The sequence below is a fragment of the Mytilus californianus genome, unplaced genomic scaffold (assembly GCF_021869535.1).
Source record: "Mytilus californianus isolate M0D057914Y unplaced genomic scaffold, xbMytCali1.0.p SCAF_9, whole genome shotgun sequence".
NCBI classification, from domain to species: Eukaryota; Metazoa; Mollusca; class Bivalvia; order Mytilida; family Mytilidae; genus Mytilus; species Mytilus californianus.
This window is the reverse complement of record NW_026262745.1, coordinates 5,037,608-5,061,447: the sequence shown is the minus strand read 5'-3', so window position 1 is coordinate 5,061,447 and position 23,840 is coordinate 5,037,608. Positions and strand designations below refer to the sequence as shown.

Here is a 23,840-nt window from a genome sequence, read left to right as displayed (position 1 = left end):
TGAGAGGTGGATGTTGTTTGTTGCTGTTTGTCAAATTTGTTTTTCGTTTATTGTTTTGTATAGTGTGTTCTTGTGTTGTGCTGTTGCACCACTGTTCCAGGTTAGGCGGCGGGTTTGGCGCCATCTTACTAGTTTAACCCCGCCATATTCTGTATGTGCATCTCCCAAATCAGGAGCCTGTAATTTTGTTACTGCATGTCATATATATTTGTTTTTCGTTCATTATTTTGTACATATATCAGATCAGGCCGTTAGTTTTCTCGTTTGAATTGTTTAACATTTATCATTCCGGGGCCTTTTATAGCTGACTATGTGGTATGGGTTTTACTCATTGTTGAAGGCCTTATTGTGACCTATAGTTGTTAATTTCTGTGTCATTTGGTCTCTTGTGGAGAGTTGTCTCATTGTCACATCTTCTAATTTTTATGTTGTGAAATCCATTTCATTTAAATACAAATATAATTTGCAAAAACGCCAGGTGATTTAAAATTGATGAAGCTATTCGGAAGTTTTAGTTTAAATGATGTCAACCATAGAAATGTGTATTTTATTGTTTCGTTACAATACATTTAAAGTACAATGATATTGAAAAAAAGTAATTCAAAACCTCAACTTTTGTAGGGTAAATCGTTATATTGAATTTCATGCTAACGTTTAACGTAAACAAAAATTGAAGCCATGGCAGACACAGAACCAAAGGTATGTGTTTTAATCTATATATTGGCATATATCAGTATTACACATGCGTCATCGGGACGATTTCGAACTTGGAATGTTGTATAGACACATGTCTCTTTCCCTCAAGATGTGCTATATATTTTTTTATCGATGCGTAGTTGTTTCATTGACGTATACTCCCATCTCGTTTTTATTTACAATCATTACGCTCTGAATACCGTGGATATACTATTATCATGATAAGTTTTAGTACTTTCGACCGATGAATGTGCAGACAAACAGTATAGTATATAATACTGTAATACTGACTAGTTTTGGTACTTTCGACCCATTGATGTGCAGACAATCAGTAGTACATATTATAATCATGATAAGTTTTGGTACTTTCGACACATGAATATGCAGACTTACAGTGGTATATACTATATATAACCATGATAAGTTTTGGTACTTTCGACACATGAATATGCAGACTTACAGTGGTATATACTATATATAACCATGATAAGTTTTGGTACTTTCGACACATGAATATGCAGACTTACAGTGGTATATACTATATATAACCATGATAAGTTTTGGTACTTTCGACACATGAATATGCAGACTTACAGTGGTATATACTATATATAACCATGATAAGTTTTGGTACTTTCGACACATGAATATGCAGACTTACAGTGGTATATACTATATATAACCATGATAAGTTTTGGTACTTTCGACACATGAATATGCAGACTTACAGTGGTATATACTATAAATAACCATGATTAGTTTTGGTACTTTCGACACATGAATATGCAGACTTACAGTGGTATATACTATATATAACCATGATAAGTTTTGGTACTTTCGACACATGAATATGCAGACTTACAGTGGTATATACTATATATAACCATGATAAGTTTTGGTACTTTCGACACATGAATATGCAGACTTACAGTGGTATATACTATATATAACCATGATAAGTTTTGGTACTTTCGACACATGAATATGCAGACTTACAGTGGTATATACTATATATAACCATGATAAGTTTTGGTACTTTCGACACATGAATATGCAGACTTACAGTGGTATATACTATATATAACCATGATAAGTTTTGGTACTTTCGACACATGAATATGCAGACTTACAGTGGTATATACTATATATAACCATGATAAGTTTTGGTACTTTCGACACATGAATATGCAGACTTACAGTGGTATATACTATATATAACCATGATAAGTTTTGGTACTTTCGACACATGAATATGCAGACTTACAGTGGTATATACTATATATAACCATGATAAGTTTTGGTACTTTCGACACATGAATATGCAGACTTACAGTGGTATATACTATATATAACCATGATAAGTTTTGGTACTTGCGACACATGAATATGCAGACTAACAGTGGTATATACTATAAATAACCATGATAAGTTTTGGTACTTTCGACACATGAATATGCAGACTTACAGTGGTATATACTATATATAACCATGATAAGTTTTGGTACTTTCGACACATGAATATGCAGACTTACAGTGGTATATACTATATATAACCATGATAAGTTTTGGTACTTGCGACACATGAATATGCAGACTTACAGTGGTATATACTATAAATAACCATGATAAGTTTTGGTACTTTCGACACATGAATATGCAGACTTACAGTGGTGTATACTATATATAACCATGATAAGTTTTGGTACTTTCGACCAATTATTGTGCAAACAAACAGTTATTATAGTATATACTATATATTATACTGATAGGTTTTGGTACTTTCGACCCATGGATGTGTATAGACAAACAGAAGTATATACTGTAATTAGGATATTCGACATTTAACTGTATTCCATTGTATAATAACCTAAATTTATTTATTTATTTTTTTGTGTTTAACGCCACTTTCAGCACTATTAGTTATTTCGTGGCGGCAATATTTTATTGGCAGGAAAACTGACAATCTTTGTCAATTAACAATTGATTATAACGCACCTGCCACGTACGGGGTTCCAACTCCCAACCTCGGTGTTGACAGGCTTGGTATACAATAGGTGAACTACTTAGACCACTCAGCCACCGAAGCCCATAAAATAAACTAAAGCTTGGAGATCAAATGTTTTAGTGTAATATACACAAAACATATTCGTAGCATGAACCAAGTAGACCTAATTCAGCTATCAAAAATGTTTAACTTAAGGCCAACTTTGTCACAAAGAACTATTGCTCAAGTGAAATTACATACATGTATATAAATATCAAACAAACGTATCATTTAATTTGTATCAGTGGTCAGTTTTCACACATTTACAAAAGTCTATTTTGTTTTTTAACATAAAATAATCCATAATTTTACATTACAGCCAATAAAATGTAAAGCGGCTGTTTGTTGGGAGGCTGGAAAGCCCCTTTCCATAGAGACTGTCGAGGTGGCACCACCAAAGAACGGGGAAGTGAGAGTAAAGGTAGAATGGCTTTTGGAATATATTATATTACTTTTTAATGCAAACAAATATATTTCAAAAATGTTATCAAATGTATTAAATTAAACTACAATCCGGTGTTTTTTTTAATTTAGTAATTTTAGTTTTGAGTTTAGTTGCAAATATTCCATGCATGTTCGGGACAAGAACAATTAGAACAGTAAATGAAATAGAATGGTACATGTATTAAAAAGAGGATCGACCGTGATGAAATGTGAAAGATGAAAGAGGTCTAATTAAGACTACCACTGTAGTACCACTGGAGAAAATTGGCATCTCGGGGAACCAGACATATTGACTTGCAATACAATATTTCTCATTTACGAAACCTTCAAAGCATTATTGCAAAGATTCCAAATCACAGAACGTGCTACGTATAATACTCTCTTACTCATGAAAATTCAGATAGTCGGCATTTTGACGTGTAATTAGTCACTGACAAATACCTAAAAGAATTATTTTACAAGGGTTCGTTGACGTTCAGAGGACATGGTACTTTCTTCAAACGTGGATGCCAATCGGACGTGTGTGCGTGTTTATACATCCTGGATAGTCAATTTTGGGTTTTGTTCTTTATAGAATTTGTGCTCCGGCTTGTTTATTAGTTTCTAACTCACTATTGTCATCCGTCATGCTTCTTATTGTAACGTCCGGTAATTTGTAGAAATAAATTTGTCTTAAATTACCATGATATGAAACTGTTTTCTTATATAAATAAGGAGATGTGGTATGATTGCCATTAAGACGACTATCCACCAAAGTTTAAATGAAGTGGATGGAAGTAATTATAGGCAAACGTACTTACGGCCTTCAACCATGAGAAAAACCCATACCGTATAGTCGGCTATAAAATGCCCCGACATGAAAAATATGAAACAATTCAATTGAGAAAACTAACGGCCTAATTTATAACAAAACAATTTACGAAATATTTACAAATATGACAGACATGAACCAACGACAACCACTGAACTACAGGCATCTGACTTGGGACAGACACATACATAATGTGGCGGTGTTAAACATGTTTGTGAGTCCGCAACCCTCCCCTCAACCTGGGACAGTGGTGTAACAGCATACTATGAGAACAAACTATAAAAATCAGTTGAAAAAGGCCTTACTCATCAGATCGATACAAAGAAAAACATCAGACAAAAACATGTTTGTGTGCGCTCAACCCTCCCCTAACCTTGGACAGTGGTGAAACAGCACAACATAAGAACAAACTATAAAACTCAGTTGAAAGAGGCTTAACTCATCAGCTTACGCCATATGAAATTGCAACTATCCACAGAAAATCATGTGCAGGCATGAAAATGTCCACATGGTGGTTACCGTATCAATCATACCGCAGGTTTACCAAAAGTATTTGCTCGAATCAAAAAAGGGAGGTGATGGTAAAAGAAGAGCGAGTGGGGGAAAGCTAGGACAAAAACAAACAAAACACATACATTTAGAACGGTAGTGGTCTATAATTTTTGAGTGTTTTGAAATTTATCTACTAGAAATGCTCACATAATAAGTTTTGTGTTCTGTCTGATGTTGAAAACAATGTAAGGAATACTCCAAATATGGATGTGATTTTTCGTTTCGATTTGCAGATAAAGGGTTTGCCTGTGAGTTAAAGGTGTACATAGTTCTGTAGTTCTTGGCTGTATTTTGTAAACTGGGTTCATTCCTTGTCAACAAGTGAAGTGTTCTTTTAGTTAATCGAGTATGTATAGCATTTTTAAGTGCCAGTCTTTGTGAGAATCAGGCAATTTTGAAAAAAATTAAAACATGGCCGAAAAAAACCCACCGACCTAACCATCCTATTTTGAAGTTACCCTCATCCTGAGTTAGAAATGGTAGGTCTTTCATTTCTGCATGTCTGGTAGTTCGAGAAATCTGTAGATAACTTTTGATTAGAATGATAGCAAATTACGGAGTTAGCTCCCCTTAATTGTTAATTTCTAGTGCATTTCAACCAAATTATATCTTGAATTACTAGAACAGGAAAAGGAAACGAATGTTATATTCGTTCACCATTATTCATTTTGAACATAAATTAATGTCAACTTGAGTGGGTTTTTGTTTGTCATGTTTTCACCCCTGCTTGATTCTTAGGCAGATTGGCACTTAAAGAATGACCACGATAAAAACCCCGACAGATGATTTTATGGATAATTATTGCTCAACTGTAACTTGTGACAGGATTACTGAAATCTGTTATAACTGTCTTGCCTGTTATTTACATAGGACTACATTTAGATAATCTTATAATTCAGAGAAGCTGGTTAACTATTGGTCATTCATGCAAATATTGTTGAGAAGGGTTATTAAAAAGCGGGTGGACGGATGGTTGACAACCAAAGCTTGTGATAACGAAAAAATATATTCGTTCATTTATTACAGGTCACCACCATCATAAAATATGAAAAGTAGATGCATGTTTTTGATTGCCAATGAGACTGCTAGCAATCAAAGACCTTATGGACAAAGATATAAACACAATATTCGTGTTTATGCAGGTATCGAGATGAGATAACATTTAAGAGATAACTGTATATATTGTATTTGAAGCTTCGCGGACGTCCAGCGGTAGTTTTACTGTCGCAAATTAAATTTACCTGGCGACGCGTAGCGGAGACAGGTAAACGGGTATTTGCGACAGTAAAACTACCGATGGACGTCCGCAAAGCTTCAAATACAATACAGTTATCTCTATTATAATGCAAAATAAATACATAATTCAATTCCAATCATTATTTCAGTGTAAAGTTGTCATTAAAGAAAAATCCGCAAAACGATGTTATCTTCTATGGCCCCTAAACTAGATGACGTCATAGGTATGCTTCCGGCGTCAAAACGTAAACACCGGGCGTTTACTGGCTTCTTGGCCGCTTCAAAATGTAATATAATTTGATAAAAAGAATATTTCTAGGTTCAAAATGTGAGTTTTGTTGCTTATTATTGTAGAAAGTACATGTCAATACATTCCGAATTCAAAATATCGGCTTCCTTAGTTACAGACACCCGTGGTTACAGACAAGGAGATAGAGAATTTTGCGCTTACTGTCATCCAATCAGAACCATTGATACAAAATAATTGCATTAGAATTATGCTTATACATTTACAGGTGTTATACACAGGAGTCTGTCATAGTGATCTTAGTGTCCTAAATGGATCGTTAAAACTCGGTCAGATGCCTATCATCCTTGGACACGAGGGTTCTGGTGTTGTAGAGAGCGTGGGTTGTGGTGTTACTGACTTTAAACAAGGTAAGACATTTTTTTTCAAATCAACAAAAGTGGTACATTGTATGACCATGTGTAAGGGGGGTCGGACCTTTATCGGGACTCCGGGATTGTCCATTTTTAAGTTCGGGATTTCGGGAACGAGCTATATTATCATCGGGATTTCGGGATTTAGTTTAATCGAGACACGGGATTTACGTGTATTTACGTCCGGGGATTCGGGATTTTCATTTATCGGGACTCTTGTTTGAAAAAAAATAGCATTAGCTTACCCCTTTTAGAGCACCTGGGTTTTTGTAGGAGTTCGTGCATGTTTTTTAGTGTTCTGTGTTTTGTTTGTGATTGTTCCTTTTTTACCTGCATTTATTTGTACAACGGTTTATGTTTTATTTAATACTACAGTACTTGGATATATTTGCACATTGTTTGTTCTATGGTTTTACAAATGTAAGTCTTTGGATTTCTCCGAAGATAATTTTGTTCATCTTGGTCAAAGTTATAAATGTATGAGTATTAAAAATTAGCAAACCAAAGGACACGATTACACACAGAAACAAAACAGGATTTAAACAAGGTGCGTCAGCACAAGATAAGTACATATATTCAAAGAAAAAGTAACCCTTCCAAAGCGTCTAATTTTGACCCCCCAAAAAAATTGTTTGAGTTTCGTGTTACACAATCTTAAGTTTCGAAGCACTCTACAAAGTTATTTACAGAATAATGTCAGTCACTGCGGCAGTGATCACCCATACCACAGAGCTAAATAGGGCCCATATTGAATTTAAAAAAAAAATTGTCGGACAAAATAAAATTGCATGACACAAATAAAGAATTACCAGGAAAAAACAACATTGAATTCACTGTATACGCACAACTACATGACACTGTATCCTGGCTTGGGACTAGCACAAAAAAAAAATGCAGAGTATAGAAGAGTGATAAAGTATACAATGTACTATCATACTCTCAGAGATCATACTCCAAGTAACTGACGAAACTGTCTTGTATTCTTTTATTGAGCTCAAACTAGTTAACTTATTTATGTGTCTGTTTTAAGTTTTGGAATGTCGCAGTCTCCTTGTATATATAATCTGATTTAAACTAAGCTCACTAGATTATATTAACAAGATACAGGGAATCTGCACAACAGACTGACCGATTGCTTTGAACAGTATACAATCATTAATTAATGTATTTGCCCAAAAAGCATATGTTATTTTATCGGGATTTCGGGATATTGTGAAATAAGGCCCGGGAAATCGGGATTAGGCAAAAATAAACTCGGGATTTCGGGATTGGACCATGAAAATGTTATAGGGGTTTTTTGATAATCATTGATCGACTTATTTCTCAAATTGTTAATTAACGGTTTCTCTCAAGGTATAAAAGCTACATATAAAAAGAAGATGTGGTATGATTACCAATGAGACAAGAGACCAAAATGACACAGAAATTAGAACTATAGGTCACCGTACCCCCATCATCAAGGTTCAAAACCCATACCGCACAGTCAGCTATAAAATGCCCCGAAATGACAAATGATTTATGTACAAAATCAAATTGTACATATAAATCTTCTTTTTTTTTTTCGTTATTCAGATGCAGCACAGCGAGTTCTAAATGCATAAATTGAAAAATATCGCCCAATTACGTATACTTTGCATTAACGCACAGGTAAACGCGGAAGTAAACGCGCGTTTAGTTTCATGTCTACTGAAATTTTGACTCATTGCAAAATAAGATAGCATTGACTTTTTGCGTCCGTATACATGTTTTGCTTCGTCTTTACCCTGTAAGGTTGTAACACAGTGCATGACGTATAGTGGCATATATATGAAATAGAACGGTGAATGTGTCAAAGAGACAACAACCCGACCAAAGAGCGCAAAAACAGTCCAAAGCCACCAATGGGTCTTCCATGCAGCGAGAAAATCACGCTTCCGGTGGTGGGCTTTAGCTGGCCCCTAAACAATAATGTATACTAGTTCATCGAACTGGACGCCACATAAAACTCCGAAACATATGGAATACTTTGCAGTCTTGAAGAATTGGAAACTTTCCACGCAGTCCAACAACATATTGTTATTCCATACGGCTAAACAAGTGACAACTCTACGACAGACATTCATAATCCGATCGCCTAGAGTTATACAGTGAGAACTAACACCATACTAAAGATACACTACGTTTTATATTTAACCGAACAATGTTAAATCTATTTGATCTCCAACTTTGTGGTAGCAAAGCTTTTTCTTCTCTCTGGGGGATTTGAAACCTGTTTATGTGATAATATCGTATGCACTGTGTCTAAATGTATAAAACACCAATATAAATACTTATTTAACACATTGCCTACTTCTGATTTCTCTGATTGGATGAAGTTAGAGGAAACTGTAGTTTAACGATGTTCATATCTAACTTATCATTAATAACATTTAAATCAAGATAAACGAAATGAGTGCCTGAATCACATGAACTCCAAACGAACGGGACCGACTGCGTCGACATGGTAACCGTCTCCTGCGATGCATGTATAACCCGTCGTGTGGATTTACATTGAGTCAAAATGTCACAATAGGAAATAGGACGCAATCTGTAAATGTCCCTATCGGACTTTTATTGTAGCTAAAAGGTTAAGACTATGAAACATGTATCTTGTGAGTCGTACGTCAAGCAATTAGCGATGATGACCGTACAACCTTTATAGTGTCAATGTCAGTCGTTCTGGAGCATTATTTTTGAGACAGGAGTTCTTACAAAAACAATCAAGATACCAGGCTCATATATAATTTGGTACGCTAGATACATTCTATCTCTACACAAGACTCATCAGTGGTGCTTAAATCAAAATAGTCTTGAAGCCAAATCAAATACGAAGTTGAAGAGTATTGCAGGCCAAAAAATTCGAAAAGTTGTGCTAAATACGACTAAGGTCATATTTAACTATGGGTAGAAAAAACCATAGTGTTTCGAATAATCAAACATTTTATGACGAAACTAGTCCAAAATTGACCAATTAATAAATAATTAACAAAATCGACTGATGTTCATAAGAAAATGAACTCTTTTGAAATCAAGTCACTTAGCCAATCTCAAAGGGACGTTATGCGGAATTAGAAGAGATCGAACATACATTTGCAATAATCGAGTTAACTTTACTAAACTTGCGTCAAAATTTAAAATTTTTAAAACATTAGTGTAATAAGCTTCGGATAAATTTTGCGAGAAAAAGAAGAGTTTATACATGAATCAAGTCTGACTTTTTAAATTTACCGTTATTGCAAGTGTTGTGTTTTCTGTTGTTCTCAACTCAACTCAACAGTTATCCGACTGATGTATGATAAATACAGAATATTATATGCTATAAATAAATGTGGATTGTTCGCTTCTGAAGCGTCTATTCATTTTTAGGAGATCACGTGGTTATGTTATGGCTTCCACAGTGTAATAAATGTAAGAGTTGTAAGAGCGGCAAGACAAACCTATGCGATGAGTATTTAGGGTAAGAGCGATGTTTTAGATTTTTATGTCACGTCTCTGGTTGGATTTACTATTTTGCATCCATTAACGGTTATCTGTTTGTCCATTCTGTTTCAATTATAAACAACAAATAAATGTGAGCCATAATATATGGGTATAAACTTACTGAACAAACCGAAATGTGAATTAGGCAAAATATAAATGGTAACAAATAAACTTCGGAATGATTTTGTTAATTTCAAATACAAAGCCTTCGCCTGTTATACAAAAACCGCTTTCATAGGCAGACTTTCAAATTATTCCAGGGTAAAATTATTAAGTTTGCTTTTCCAAAATGGTTACAATTATATTATGGATTATGCCAAATATATTTCTGACGAAGAGCAAATATGAAATTCTAAATGGGTAGTTTCAATAACACATACAGATCGTTTATAGTACAGAAGATGCAAAATTTTGACTGCAAATGAAGCAATGTGTGTCTCTATCATGACTTAGAACAAACTTTGACACATAATGTTATCTATGATTCAATTTGAAATACGGGACGATTTCATTATTCTTCCGAATTAAAAAAAAATCGTTTTCACAAAAACTCATTTCTGAGAAAAGAGAGGCAAAAGATACCAAAGGGATAATCAATCTCATAAGTCGAAAACGAAACTGTGAGAAACTAAAATGAATAACGATCCATTTCGAATTTGGTTTGTAATCTGCATGGCATAGATTTGTTTTATACTTCAATTTACATATAATAAACTCAAGTTTTCATGACAGAATGGTGCGACTTAATCATATGGAAGACTTATAATATGAAATCAGGCAGATGAAATTATCTTTAAACAGCTACTTCAATGTCTGAATTTACTATAATTTATCTTTTATCCTACGGGATACCGCTGTGACCATTATTTTATACCTTATCGATTTCATTTATTTGTAGTGGTACTCACGTATTGGGAACAATGTTGGATGGAACAACTCGTTTTACTTGTATGGGGAAGCAGATATACCATTTTCTAGACTGTAGTACATTCAGTCAGTACATAGTAGTACCTGAGATGTCGGTTTGTAAGGTAATATATGAACATGTCTACAAATAACAGAAATTGACATAGGAAATTTGATGTTTATACTTTTTATAAATCTTGATTAAAAATTTCAATAAAGGCGTATAACATTTTGATCACCCTGTTTTTACCTTTCAAGCTTTACAAAAAAACTAACCACACAAGAAATTATCATTGTCTAAAATATGACCTTGTTTTTTTAACCTGGGCGTGATTGGTTACTATTCGCAGAATCTGATATCGATGCCAAATCAATCTCATTTTTAACGGGAGCTCAAATATATTGTTTTCCATTGATGATATCTATGAACAACTATATAGGTAAGTAACTTGACCACGTTCTACAAAAACAACAATTATGTCATGTGATGGATTACTCTGAGATAGATATAACTCTATTATGCATTACAAGCAGAATTTCGGATACCTCAGTCTGACATAATTTTCATACATATCAAAGTATTTCATGTGAAATATTATCAAAATAGGACTGATTAATCTTTGACCGTTTACTATATATATCATTTGGAGAATCTCATGTTTTAGCAGACTGTAAGATTTATTCACAACTTGTCTACACTGGTCTCGATCTAAAGCGTTTTACATTGTAAAAAATGATTGATATTTGTTGAAGAACATATGCTGATCTCCAGGTATACTGTATTTTCTCTATATGTCCATCTGTCCATCTGTATGTCCGTCCGTCCGTCCGTCCCATGTGTTACCAGGCTTCATTTGATATGCAATGGCTATTTAGCACAAGTCATGATCACAGAAAATATCAGTAAATTGGTTATAATGCAAGACATGCATGTTTTATATTGTTTTTAGATTGAACCATCAGCTCCATTGGACAAGGTATGTTTACTGGGATGTGGAATATCTACAGGATATGGATCTGCCCTCAATACAGCCAAGGTAAAAATTATTATATGACAACGATTTGTATGTTTTTCTAGGTCAGAATATTTTGTAGCGTTAAACACCTCAATAATGAAATATTACTATGACCGTTTGCAATTGTTGAAACCTAAAATCCGTTGTATCGACGATGGAAATCATCAGCAGTGATACAGCGTGATTTCTGCTAAAACCTCTTTCAGATCTTATGACGTATATCCAGATAGTACGTTATATAGAGGGGCACCATAAGTAATGTAAGACAATTCCCCACTCAAACACCGCCATAATCTGCTACGGATTATAAAAGTTAACATTCAATAGTTTTGTTTAAGTTTTTCCTTTTGATAAATTGTTAACATCATCAAATTTCGAAAAACGTATGCACAAGAAGAACATAGATTTTGTAAAATTTATAATAATTTTTTTTGATGGAAATAAAATTGAGAATAGTTGTTGATTTTTGTGGATAATTTTGGTGTCAGACAGAATAAAATTGAGAATGGAAATGGGGAATGTGTCAAAGAGACAACAACCCGACCATAGAGCAGACAACAGCCATCAGTGCTACTCTCACCACCTTCTTCTTGTGATATAACAGGAGAATCGATCGATCGATAAAGTTCATAAGGGGACGACCATTTGATATTTCTGGGGGGGGGGGGGGGGGGGGGGGGGGGGGGGGGGGGGGGGGGGGGGGGGGCAAGAGGATTTTAATAACTCAGCCTTGATAATCACAAAAATAAATGGTTTGTTCTGTGGTAGTTCGAAAATAAATAACCTGACTTACAATGTATTGAAAATGAATAACTCGGCAGGTCTTTAAGCCATTTTATAAATGCTATTCGAAAGTATGAGGTGGCACCATATTCTTCATAAAATTCATCTTTTTTCAAAAAAAAAATTCGGGAAACACTTCCCAAATCTTTTAATAATAAAGGTATAAATATTATTTAAATATACTTGAAATGTCTGAAAATGGGTTTCATTTAACTTGAGGTATATTGGCTCAGGAAACACTTACCTCACTTTTATTACAGGGCTGTAACTACATTAAGGTAAATGCCTTTATGTAGGAAATTTTAAAACCAAAAGCTTGTCTTCATATCAAATTGCTTTCACAGCGAGTGTTTGCAAGAAGCAAGTTCTGTTCTCCCTTGGACGTAGCACCTGTTTTTTTCGGGATCAATGTTTCTTTAAACCCTTTAAATTTGTCTTTTGTTCATTGATTGCCCTTCTGTATAATCTTAGTGTTGCATTCCTTTTGTGATTTAGTAATTTTGTTTCCAACTTGATCATGAGTTTTATTTTATTAAAGACTTTTTAGCTATTTTTACAACTTAACTACTTTAAATTGTATCCCAATTAAGAGCTACATCAAGTTGTAATTGAAATGTGTTATTAAAAATTACTTGACATAGTTATATCACTGATAATCAGCCCCCTCTCAACTTAATTTGAATAAAACCCCATATAATTTACAGGTATAAAAGATTTAAATTCTGCATGCCGAAACAACAACAAAAAAAAAAGAAAAAAAACCTGCAGCCACATACTTAACTATATGAATTACATTTTTACTTAATTCTTCATATTGGTCTTTTGATGTTGTCCATAAAAACTTAAGTCTTACGCTGAATCTATACATTTTGCTTTGAGACCAAAATATTGTCAAAAAATTATTAAAACAGAACTTGCGTTTTCAGAATAAGAAAGGGTCTGGGAACGCCCAGAAAGCACGATTTTGCATCATTTGTTCTATAGTTTCTTTGGGCCTTCAGCGGCTTCAAAACCCTTCAAAATTTTTTTGCCTCGCTCTGCTCGGCGTAAATATATTTGGCAATACTTCTATAAGAGGCTAGTCACAGCCCAACTCTAATACCATGTATGTATGCAGTACATGTATATGCAGTTTGGAATTCAGAAGATTCATTTCCGCAGAGGATGATGATTAATTCTGATTAAATGGTACATTAATGACTTGACTGTAAATGTATTATTTATAATAAAAAATGAATTTAAAAATTGTATGTTTTCAAATATTATTAATATAGTTATGAAAATAAATAATCAGTCCCTTGTTTTAATGAAAATGAAAAATCTTGCTTCAACAGTGCCCCCCCCCCCCCCCCCCCCCAGAATATCAAATGGTCTTCCCCTAATCATAGTGTCAAGTCACAATCATAAATATCCAGTCAGGGATCAAAATATTTTGAACGTCGAATTAAAACTAAACGTTGACTACCTAAACAAAAAAGAACTAACAAAAATCAGTCACTGACTCCTGCAAAATTTTTACTGCCATGTATGTGAACTAATGTTTCTTCAGCCAAAAATAACCGAGTAAAAAAAAAGAAAAGTAAAACGCAGATTTTTTTTTCAGCTTTTTCTTTTTCCAATGTTATAACAAAGAGAAATTAATTTTTTGTTTCATTTCTTCTCTCAAGTTAAGCTGTCAAATACACCTGATTTATTAAAAGGCGTTGACACTACACGTTTAGTTAGTCCCATCAATTTGTTTTGTTATTCAAGTTTTGTAAATCTATATTTTATTACAAATTTTTCTCGATTCTTAGTGTTTTGTATCTTTTTATCAGGTCAAACCGGGTTCAACATGCGCTGTATGGGGCTTAGGAGCAATAGGCATGGCAGTTATAATGGGTTGCAGAAAAGCAGGCGCTTCCCGTATAATCGGTATCGACTTAAACCCAGACAAGTTCAAACAAGGTAAAACTGTTGGCGCTCATAACCAAAATTTGTATTACATTTATGTTATATGATAGTTATAAATGCCAAACAACTGTAGTGCGTAAATACGGATATTGTGTTGCAAAATTATTCTTTGTGTCCTTTTGGTTAATACATCTACGCTTGCCAAGAATAGCGAAGATTGGTTTACAATCTTTTCTTTTTTTCAAACTAAGCTTTTGATTAGTTTGGCCTTTAGCATCACTGAAGAAACATTTATTGTCGAAATGCGCATCTGGTGCAGTTTTGGTTTTTAACATTAAATTGTAACCAAGATGCCATATTAAAATCCTTAAATGGCTTTAAATAGTGATACTGACAGGAGAAATGTAATGATGATTTGGTTGAAATTAATTTGCTAATTCGAAAAGTTTTTTTTTTTTTTTGCTAACAACATTCCAGTAAAATCTGTCCAGGATTTGTATTTCATAGCATATTGCTTGTGATACACGAATTGTGCTTAATTAAAAGGAAGCCATTGATTCCGATTAAGGGTTCTAAATGGTAAAATTGAAGCATATATATACTAATGGTTTATGCAAACCATCATGATTTGGTTGACTATAACCGAATATCAGCGTCTGAAATGTTCATGAATATATTCCACCTAATTGTAAAACACAATGTCATCCTCTTTTCTATGTTCATGTTATCACCGAATGAAACGTGTTTTTTGTGTCACTGTTTGTCATGGATAAGCGAAACAATTTGTGTCACTAATGGAGCAGAAATTGCTTACCATTCTGTGGTCCCTAAGTTCATCCGTTGATTTTTGGTGAAGCTTACTCATGTTCCTCTACTTTCCTGTGCATGCAATATGTTAAATATCTTTTTTTCTGAATTGCGAGTTTTGATTAACCCATTTGTACTTTCTTCCTTTAAACGGAAATGAGAATATCACACCTATCATATGTTTCAGGTAAAGCTTTTGGTATGACAGAGGGCGTTAACCCAAAGGATCATGACAAACCACTTCATGAAGTGCTAGCTGAAATGACAGGTGGTGGCCTAGATTATACATTTGAATGTATTGGTAACGTGAAATGTATGGTAAGTCCTATCTAAATGTCTGGTATTATTTTAAAAAGATCAAACACTCAAAAATATAAATGGTATTATATCATAGAGATTCACCAATAACTGACAAATTTCCATTTCAGCAAACCGCCTTTGAATCAACACATAAGGGCTGGGGTAAAACCATTATAGTTGGCATTGCACCGAATACGGATGAATTTTGCACCAAACCATTGAATTTTACAATGGGTAAACGAATTTTTGGATCATTTTATGGAGGTAAGGCATGTTGTTCACAATGCACGAGTTAAATAACAGTTATGTCTGTATGAATGTAAGGCTAAATTTGTTAGATTACAAAGATATAAAGGTTCTCAAAGCCACATCTTTGCTAGCCAAGGGTTACGATCCAGTCCCCTCCTCTCCACGTGGAGAGGAGGGGACTGGATCGTAACTCTTGGCTAGCGAAGATGTCAAAGCCATGATGGTGATCGAATTAATCCCAAAAGTTGTTGTAGCATGCCTTTTTATGCCCCCGCTGTAGCGAAGGGGGCATTAAGTTTTACCCTTGTCCGTCTGTACGTCTGTCCGTCTGTACGTACGTCCCAAGATAGGTTTCCGTTCTCTAACTTTAGTTTGCCTCAACCAAATGTTATGAAACTTATACACAATGCTTATTACCACAAAACACAGATCAAGTTTGAATTTTGGTGGCGTCCCTTTTACCGTTCTAGAGTTATGCCCCTTTACAAATGGAAAAATTGCTGAAATATTCGTTTCTGTTCTCTAACTTTAGTTTGCCTCAATAAAATGTTTTGAAACTTATGCACAATACTAATTACCACAAAACACAGATCAAGTTTGAATTTTGGTGGCGTCACTTTTACTGTTCTAGAGTTATGCCCTTTACAAATGGAAAAATTGCTGAATTTTTCGTTTCCGTTCTCTAACTTAAGTTTGCCTCAACTTAATGTTATGAAACTGAAAAAATAATGCTTATTATCACAAAACTCAGATCAAGTACAAATTTGGGTAGCGTCACTTTTACAGTTCTTAAGTTATGTACCTTTATAACGTTATATGCAAGCGGGGGCATCATCTGGACACATTCCCCATTTATTTTGTTCATGATCAGGAACGCTATTTTGATTCGGAAAGTTGAGTTGAACTTAAGATGTGAGATTTGTTTTTTTTTTGTTTCATTTCTCTTCTCCGTTTAAGCATTCAAATACACCTGATTCATAGTATGATTCGACGAACGTTATGTAATTTGATATTCTTGAGACCATATATAATTGATACAAACTTTATTCATATGAAAAGCAAGTGCAATTCTCCAATTTGATTTTTTATTTCGGCAGCGAAAGTAGAAACCATGTAAAACGCTTTGGGACTGTGTGAAATAGCTTGGATTACATAGCAAAACACAGGGAAGAAGACATACTGTCTTTCTATGTTGTGATGTTACACTATTGTATCAGAAAAAGGGTGAAGGTTTGTTTATCATTAAAACGTTTAAACCCGCTGCATTTGTTTGCACCTGTCCTAAGTCAGGAATCTGATGTTCAGTAGTTGTCGTTTGTTGATGTGGTTCATAAGTGTTTCTCGTTTCTCTTTTTTTATATAGATTAGACCGTTGGTTTTCCCGTTTGAATGGTTTTACACTAGTAATTTTGGGGGCCCTTTATAGCTTACTGTTCGGTGTGAGCCAAGGCTCCGTGTTGAAGACCGTACTGTGACCTATAATGGTTTACTTTTATAAATTTTGACTTGGATGGAGAGTTGTCTCATTGGCACTCATACCACATCTTTTTATATCTATTAACCAGATTTAATAGTAAACTTCATTTAAAAAACATATGTTTCTGGATAAGGCATATTTGATTTTAACGAAAGAAATCTCTGTATTACTGAAAAATTATAACACCAGGGTTTTCGATATCACAAACTAGTCAACACATTTACTAAATTTTATCATCGGTACAAGGACAGCATTCGTAAATATAAATCAACATGCAGACATCTTATACGTTCAGGTATTTCACATCCAATCTTTTGTGGTAATATTCTTTACATAGCACAAAAATGTTGGCATTCACCTCAAAAGCTAACCAAACCTTTAAACAGATTTATTAAGAAGGGATATAGTTTCGATACTGTTTTCAGGTCATTAAAGATGGCATATTTTGGTACATGTACTAATATTGATTCACTCATAGGGTGTTTGCATCGGAAATACACACATTTATTCTAAAACCAGTTATTGGCATGATACGGATTATGTTCTTCTCATATATTTTATGATGGTATGACACTAAACCCCTAACGGTAAGGATTGTGCTTGATTTTCATATGATGGAGACATAATCTTTCAATCAGTTTAACTGAGGTCTGGAGGTTGCATGTCAGTATCTGCTAGCAGACCTTTGTTAATTTATGTATCATTGTCAATTTGTTTAGTTTCTTTTGTTACCTATTCTGACATCGGACTTGGACTTCTTTTAAACTGAGTTTTACTGTGCGTATTGCTGTGTATATAGATATAAGAAGATGTGGTATGAGTGCCAATGAGACAACTCTCCATCCAAGTCACAATTTGTAAAAGTAAACCATTATAGGTCAAAGTACGGCATCAAAACACTGAGCATTGGCTCACACCGAACAGCAAGCTATTTAGGGCCCCAAAAATGACTAGTGTAAAACCATTCAAACAGGAAAACCAACGGTTTTATCTATATAAAAAACAAGAAACGAGAAACACTTATGTACCACATCAACAAACGACAACCACTGAACATCAGGTTCCCGACTTGGGACAGGTGCAAACAAATGCAGCGGGTTTAAAAGTTTTAATAGGCGATAACCTACACCCTTACCTGAAACAATAGTGTAACATCACAACATAGAAAGACACACTATAAAATATCAATTGAAAGGGCCTAACTCAATCAAAAGACATATTGACAAAAACAAGTGATAAAATTGAGAATGGAAATGGGGAATGTGTCAAAGAGACAACAACCCGACCATAGAACAGACAACAGCAGAAGGTCACCAACAGGTCTTCAATGCAGCGAGAAATTCCCGCACCCGGAGGCGTCCTTCAGCTGGCCCGAACATACACTGAACGAATAAATTTGATCTATGACACAATGCAAATACAAAATTAATAAAACAAGGGGGTTAGATGTAAAACAATATCAGAAAGACAACCATAACCTTGGACAAAATGCCGCCAAATAAAATAACGTACACAGGTTAATAAAAATACTTTTGTTGTAAGGTATACATGGAGTAAGGAAATATTGTTTACAAAATAAATGGTTTTGTTGTTCATAGTACGAGAACAGAAGTGAAAATTTATTGTCATACCAAACACTTATCAAAGGTGGAAAACATTAAAAATAGTGAGACGAGATATAACACTAAACAAGTAAACATTAAATAACAAAAATGCATTATAAATTGTATCAACAGGTCAAATTAACTCGAAAGTACGATTTGAGAGTACTCGCAGTTACTGAAAGCTAATCTAAAGCCAAAACAATTGATAATAAAAAATCATGCATCAGAGACTAAATCAACTAAAACACATCCCAGGGATTTAGTGTGTTAACGTCATGGACAGTCAAAGAAAATATGACTTGTGCAATGCCAAAATTAAAGTATCGATAGGCAGTAGGATAGCTAGGAGTTAACCTTCTAATAAATCTGTATAATGTTATATATAAATACAATATAATCTCTATATCGAAAATGAACGTGGATGTGTATTTAAAACAAAACCGTTTGAAAAGAATACAAAGTCAAATAACAAAAATACCGAACTCCGAGGAAAATTTTAAACGGAAAGTCCATAAGCAAATGTCAAAATCAAAAGCTCAAACACATCAAAGGAATGGATAACAACTGTCATATTCCTGACTTGGAACAGGCATTTTCTTGTGTAGAAAATGGTGGATTACACTTGGTTTTATAGCTAGCTGAACCTCTCACTTGTATGACAATCGCATAACATTCCATTATATTGACAACGATGTGTGAACAAAACAAACAGACATAATAGGTAAAAATGTCAAAAATAGGGGTACAGCAGTCAACATTGTGTTAAAATCTTAATCACTACAAAAACAATCAAATATGTCAACAAAGGCAAACAAATTTAGTTATGTTTTAATTTGCTGATGACAAAATCGATATTTGTGCCAATGAAAACTATATTCAAAGGTCTAATCACAACATTGGTAAGATAACCTTTACTAATAAGTTTGTTTAAAGGTTCGGTGAGTTTACACGGATCACATAGTGATTTCCGCGCTTTTAGTACAATATTACCGTAAAATATAGGATGTGAAATACCCTTTTTTTTAAGTTTTCTACGGGTACCGCCAAATTTACTAATCAAATCTTTGTATCTATGAAAGAATTTTGTATCTTTGTGTTTGTTTTTTCTACATTGGCTAGAGGTATAGGGGGAAGGGGGTTGAGATCTCACAAAATATGTTTAACCCCACCTGTCCCAAGTCAGGAACCTCTAGCCTTTGTTAGTGTTGTATGATTTTTAATTTTTGTTCAATTATATGTTTTTGAGTTTATTATGACGGATTTTCTCGCTGTGTTGAAGACCCATTCGTGGCCTTCGGCTGTTTTCTGCTCTTTGGTCGGGTTGTTGTCTCTTTGATACATTCCCAATTTCCATTCTCAAATTTTATATTGTGTAATGCAATATCCAAACACTCGATTGTTATCAAATAAAAAAAAAAAACTCTCTAGGCAATGTTAATTTGCATTGTATCAAAACTGTGTTATTATATAGTCAAACTTTTGAAAACCTACAATTGCGTGAAATCTTTGTTGTCGACAACCAGTGACATACAAGATCACGTTTAAATACCAGCCGTCACATTTACGCTGTTATTAATTTTATTCTACTATGATGTTATAAGCAATTGTATAGCGTTTGCATATGCTTCAATGGATTTATTGTATAATGACGTCATCCTCCTTAGACAATATACTTTTCTTTGGGTACAAAAAACATGTATTGACCTCATCAAATAGGTAAAACTATATATTAGTTGCATTTCCTTGTAGATTATAAGGGTAAAGACGATGTTCCACGACTTTTAAAAGATTATAAGAATGGAGAGGTGTTATTAGACGAGTTTGTCACACATACAATGGCGCTAGATAAAGTAAACGAGGCATTTGATCTCATGCGGGAATCTAAAAGGTGAGATACAATTCCGAAGATGCATATATATAGTACGATTAAAACATTCACATTCAATATTAAGGTATACGACCTTCAATGAATTATGAAAAAATTTTAATGGCTCTTTTGGTCATATGACTCCTATGTAATCATTTACTCATACATCAGTGGCCTTCACGTTTAGGATTTGAGTGTTCCTGAGGTAAGTAAACTCATTAGTGCAAATGTATTAAGTGTGTTTATTTTTATTTATGCTATGGAAGTGGTATTTTGTCGTTTCAGTTTAAGTCGGTTTTTACTATTGCCTTAATTTTCATTTACACCAAAAACTTAAAGTTAACCAGTCATTGACACATATATATGAAGACAGTTTAAATGAATTCAATGTGAGGTAAGAATAAATTGGTGTACGTTATAATTATCCGTGTAATCAAAATATTTATCTAGTAAATGTTCGTTCCCATCATTTTACCTTTTATGTTAAAGGATTGAATTTTCTTTTTCAGCTTAAGATCAGTGATAAACATGTGGGAGTGAATGGATAATTGAGGAGGACAATGAAAATATATTTAGTGTTGACTTACTAATAAACAGTAGGCGGTACATTTATACTCGCACCATATATATATATAATATAACTTTGTATACAATGTAAAGGAAGACTATAAAACAGTTATGCCGGGCAAACACCTTTCGTTTACATACTTTTACACGACTTTCTACTTTATTAAGTATATTGATTTATATTTAATTGTTTCATATTCATTTGCTTAAAAACATAACACTTTTGGGAGATACACAAGACACTCCGTTTTGTCTATCTACTGTTCCAAGGTTTGATTCCAAAACTATATCTAACAACTTTTTCAAGCTTATAAGTATAAACTAAGTCACAGAGAGGCAGAGACATTTCATATACAAAGAAAAGGAACACTTACTAGGTAATTGTAGTATGTGTCTTAATTGTTTCCACAAATGTGACCTAGCAAATTAGACTTAATATCACGTCTTTTACGTTTTTCGCCATGTCGCTGTCAGTTTATTTTCGACTTATGAGTTTAAATATTCCTTTGACATATTTCGCCTCCTCTCTTTTAGGAAATGAAAACTTCATCAAGTACAATATGTTTCATGAAACTGAATGATATTTATTTCCACAATAAAATCACAGGCACTTGTCTCTGGACTAAAATTACCTATATACCTTCATAAAACACGTGTTATATTTAGGTATGCAAGTTTTTTATTCAGTCACCATAAAGTTCGTGCAATTCTTAATTCTTAAAGGGGCATTGGCTGTCAAATTCATGTTCACCGATTTTAATCAAATACTCATATTTGATTTATAACATACTAAAACCTATATGTAAATTATAAAAAGTCTAAAATAAACAATTTACAGTGCTCAATTATATGTATCACCATTTCGTGTGTATCTTAGTCTAGATGCCATCTAATTAATCATCGAGTCGACCTCCGAAGACTGTCGAGGGTCATATAACCCGATATAAACATAAATATAGATATAAATAGATACAGTGGAGATCACTTCTAACCTCTCATTAGAACTGTCAGAATAATCTGTCATAGAACTGTTCTAAACTGTCATAGAACAGTTCTACCTAGAACTGTTCTAAGTAGAACTGTCAGAATCAGTTCTAGGTAGAACTGTCATGATCAGTTCTAGGGTAGAACTGTCTAAAACTCTTCTAGGTAGAACTGTCCAAATCAGTTCTAGTCGTAGAACTGTCAGCAGAACTGACCAAATCAGTTCTAACCGTAGAACTGTCAGCAGAACTGACTAAATCAGTTCTAACCGTAGAACTGTCAGCAGAACTGTCTAAAACTGTTCTAGCCGTAGAACTGACCAAACCTGTCAGGATTGTAGAACAGTTCTAAATTACGTCACTGCAATTTTTTAATATATATTATATTCTTTTGACTTATTTATATTTAAGACAAAGAGTTCTTAAAACAGTTTTATGAATAGAACTGACTAAACCAATTCTAGCCGAAGAACTGACCAAATCAGTTCTAATCGTAGAACTGTTCTATTCGTAGAACTGTTCTAGTCGTAGAACTGACCAAAGTTTTGATCAGTTCTAGGTAGAACTGTCTAAAACTGTTCTAGAGTAGAACTGTCAGGATCAGTTCTAGGTAGAACTGTCAGGATCAGTTCTAGGTAGAACTGTCTAAATCAGTTCTAGGTAGAACTGACCAAATCAGTTCTAGGTTAGAACTGTTCTAGCTAGAACTGTCTTATAGGTGTCAGGATGACAGTTCTACATACTGTCCTAGAACAGTTCTCCTGACAGATTCTGACAGATTTGATGAGAGGTTAGAAGTGATCTCCACTGTAGCGAATTCGTGCAATTGGATTTTTCTAGGTCTGTTTGATCTCATATTGTAGGTTAAAAATATATGTGAATCCTCGTTTTTAACCTTATAAGAATTAGTTTTTGTGGATCGAATCAGTCAATCAAATGGTTTACCCTTGTTTCGCTTTCATTGTTGACATTCTTTTTCTCTTAATAACTGAACACGCATAACTCATGCGTAAATCATTTCTAGCTAAGGGGTTAAATTAAAGGTCACATGAAAACGGATTCAATGAGGTTGAACTATTCATTTGCATTAATTGTGAATAATTCATCACCGATGTTTCCTTGCTTATTTTGACAAAATTGAACAAAACTGGCTTCTAACAGCGAATTATTATTTCACTATTTCAATTTCATTAATGATTGAACCAAAAAAATCATATTTCATTTTTTTTTTATATATCTCGTAGCTAGTGCCCCTTTAACCTTTCTTTCTGAATTTATATAAATTTATATATGTCCATTGTCATATGTCTGATTTCCTTTTACGGCATATATATAACATGACTATATTGTACATCATTGTGTATTTGACTTTGATAGAATTAAGAATAATAATGTACATGTGTATTGAATAAGATATGACACGATATCAATAAACAATGCAATATAA

The 23,840-nt window shown here is 33.9% G+C and overlaps 1 protein-coding gene across 1 annotated transcript; it reads left to right on the top strand.

Moving 5' to 3' along the window:
• Window positions 1–604: 604 nt before the first annotated feature.
• LOC127715459 (alcohol dehydrogenase class-3 chain H-like) lies at window positions 605–23,840 on the top strand. The gene is made up of 11 exons (XM_052221508.1): window positions 605–699; window positions 3,060–3,161; window positions 6,299–6,440; window positions 9,828–9,918; window positions 10,840–10,972; window positions 11,798–11,884; window positions 14,464–14,593; window positions 15,534–15,664; window positions 15,775–15,910; window positions 20,726–20,864; window positions 21,353–23,840. The coding sequence occupies exons 1-11, from the start codon at window positions 679–681 to the stop codon at window positions 21,381–21,383; spliced, it is 1,143 nt and encodes a 380-aa protein (XP_052077468.1). The 5' UTR covers window positions 605–678; the 3' UTR covers window positions 21,384–23,840.

Bases quoted from the DNA above. Each gene is read 5' to 3' on its own strand.
- LOC127715459 (XM_052221508.1), top strand. From the start codon at position 679: ATGGCAGACACAGAACCAAAG. The intron at 6,441-9,827 runs GTAAGACATTTT...ATTCATTTTTAG, and splicing joins TGTTACTGACTTTAAACAAG to GAGATCACGTGGTTATGTTA. The intron at 20,865-21,352 runs GTGAGATACAAT...TTTCTTTTTCAG, and splicing joins CTCATGCGGGAATCTAAAAG to CTTAAGATCAGTGATAAACA.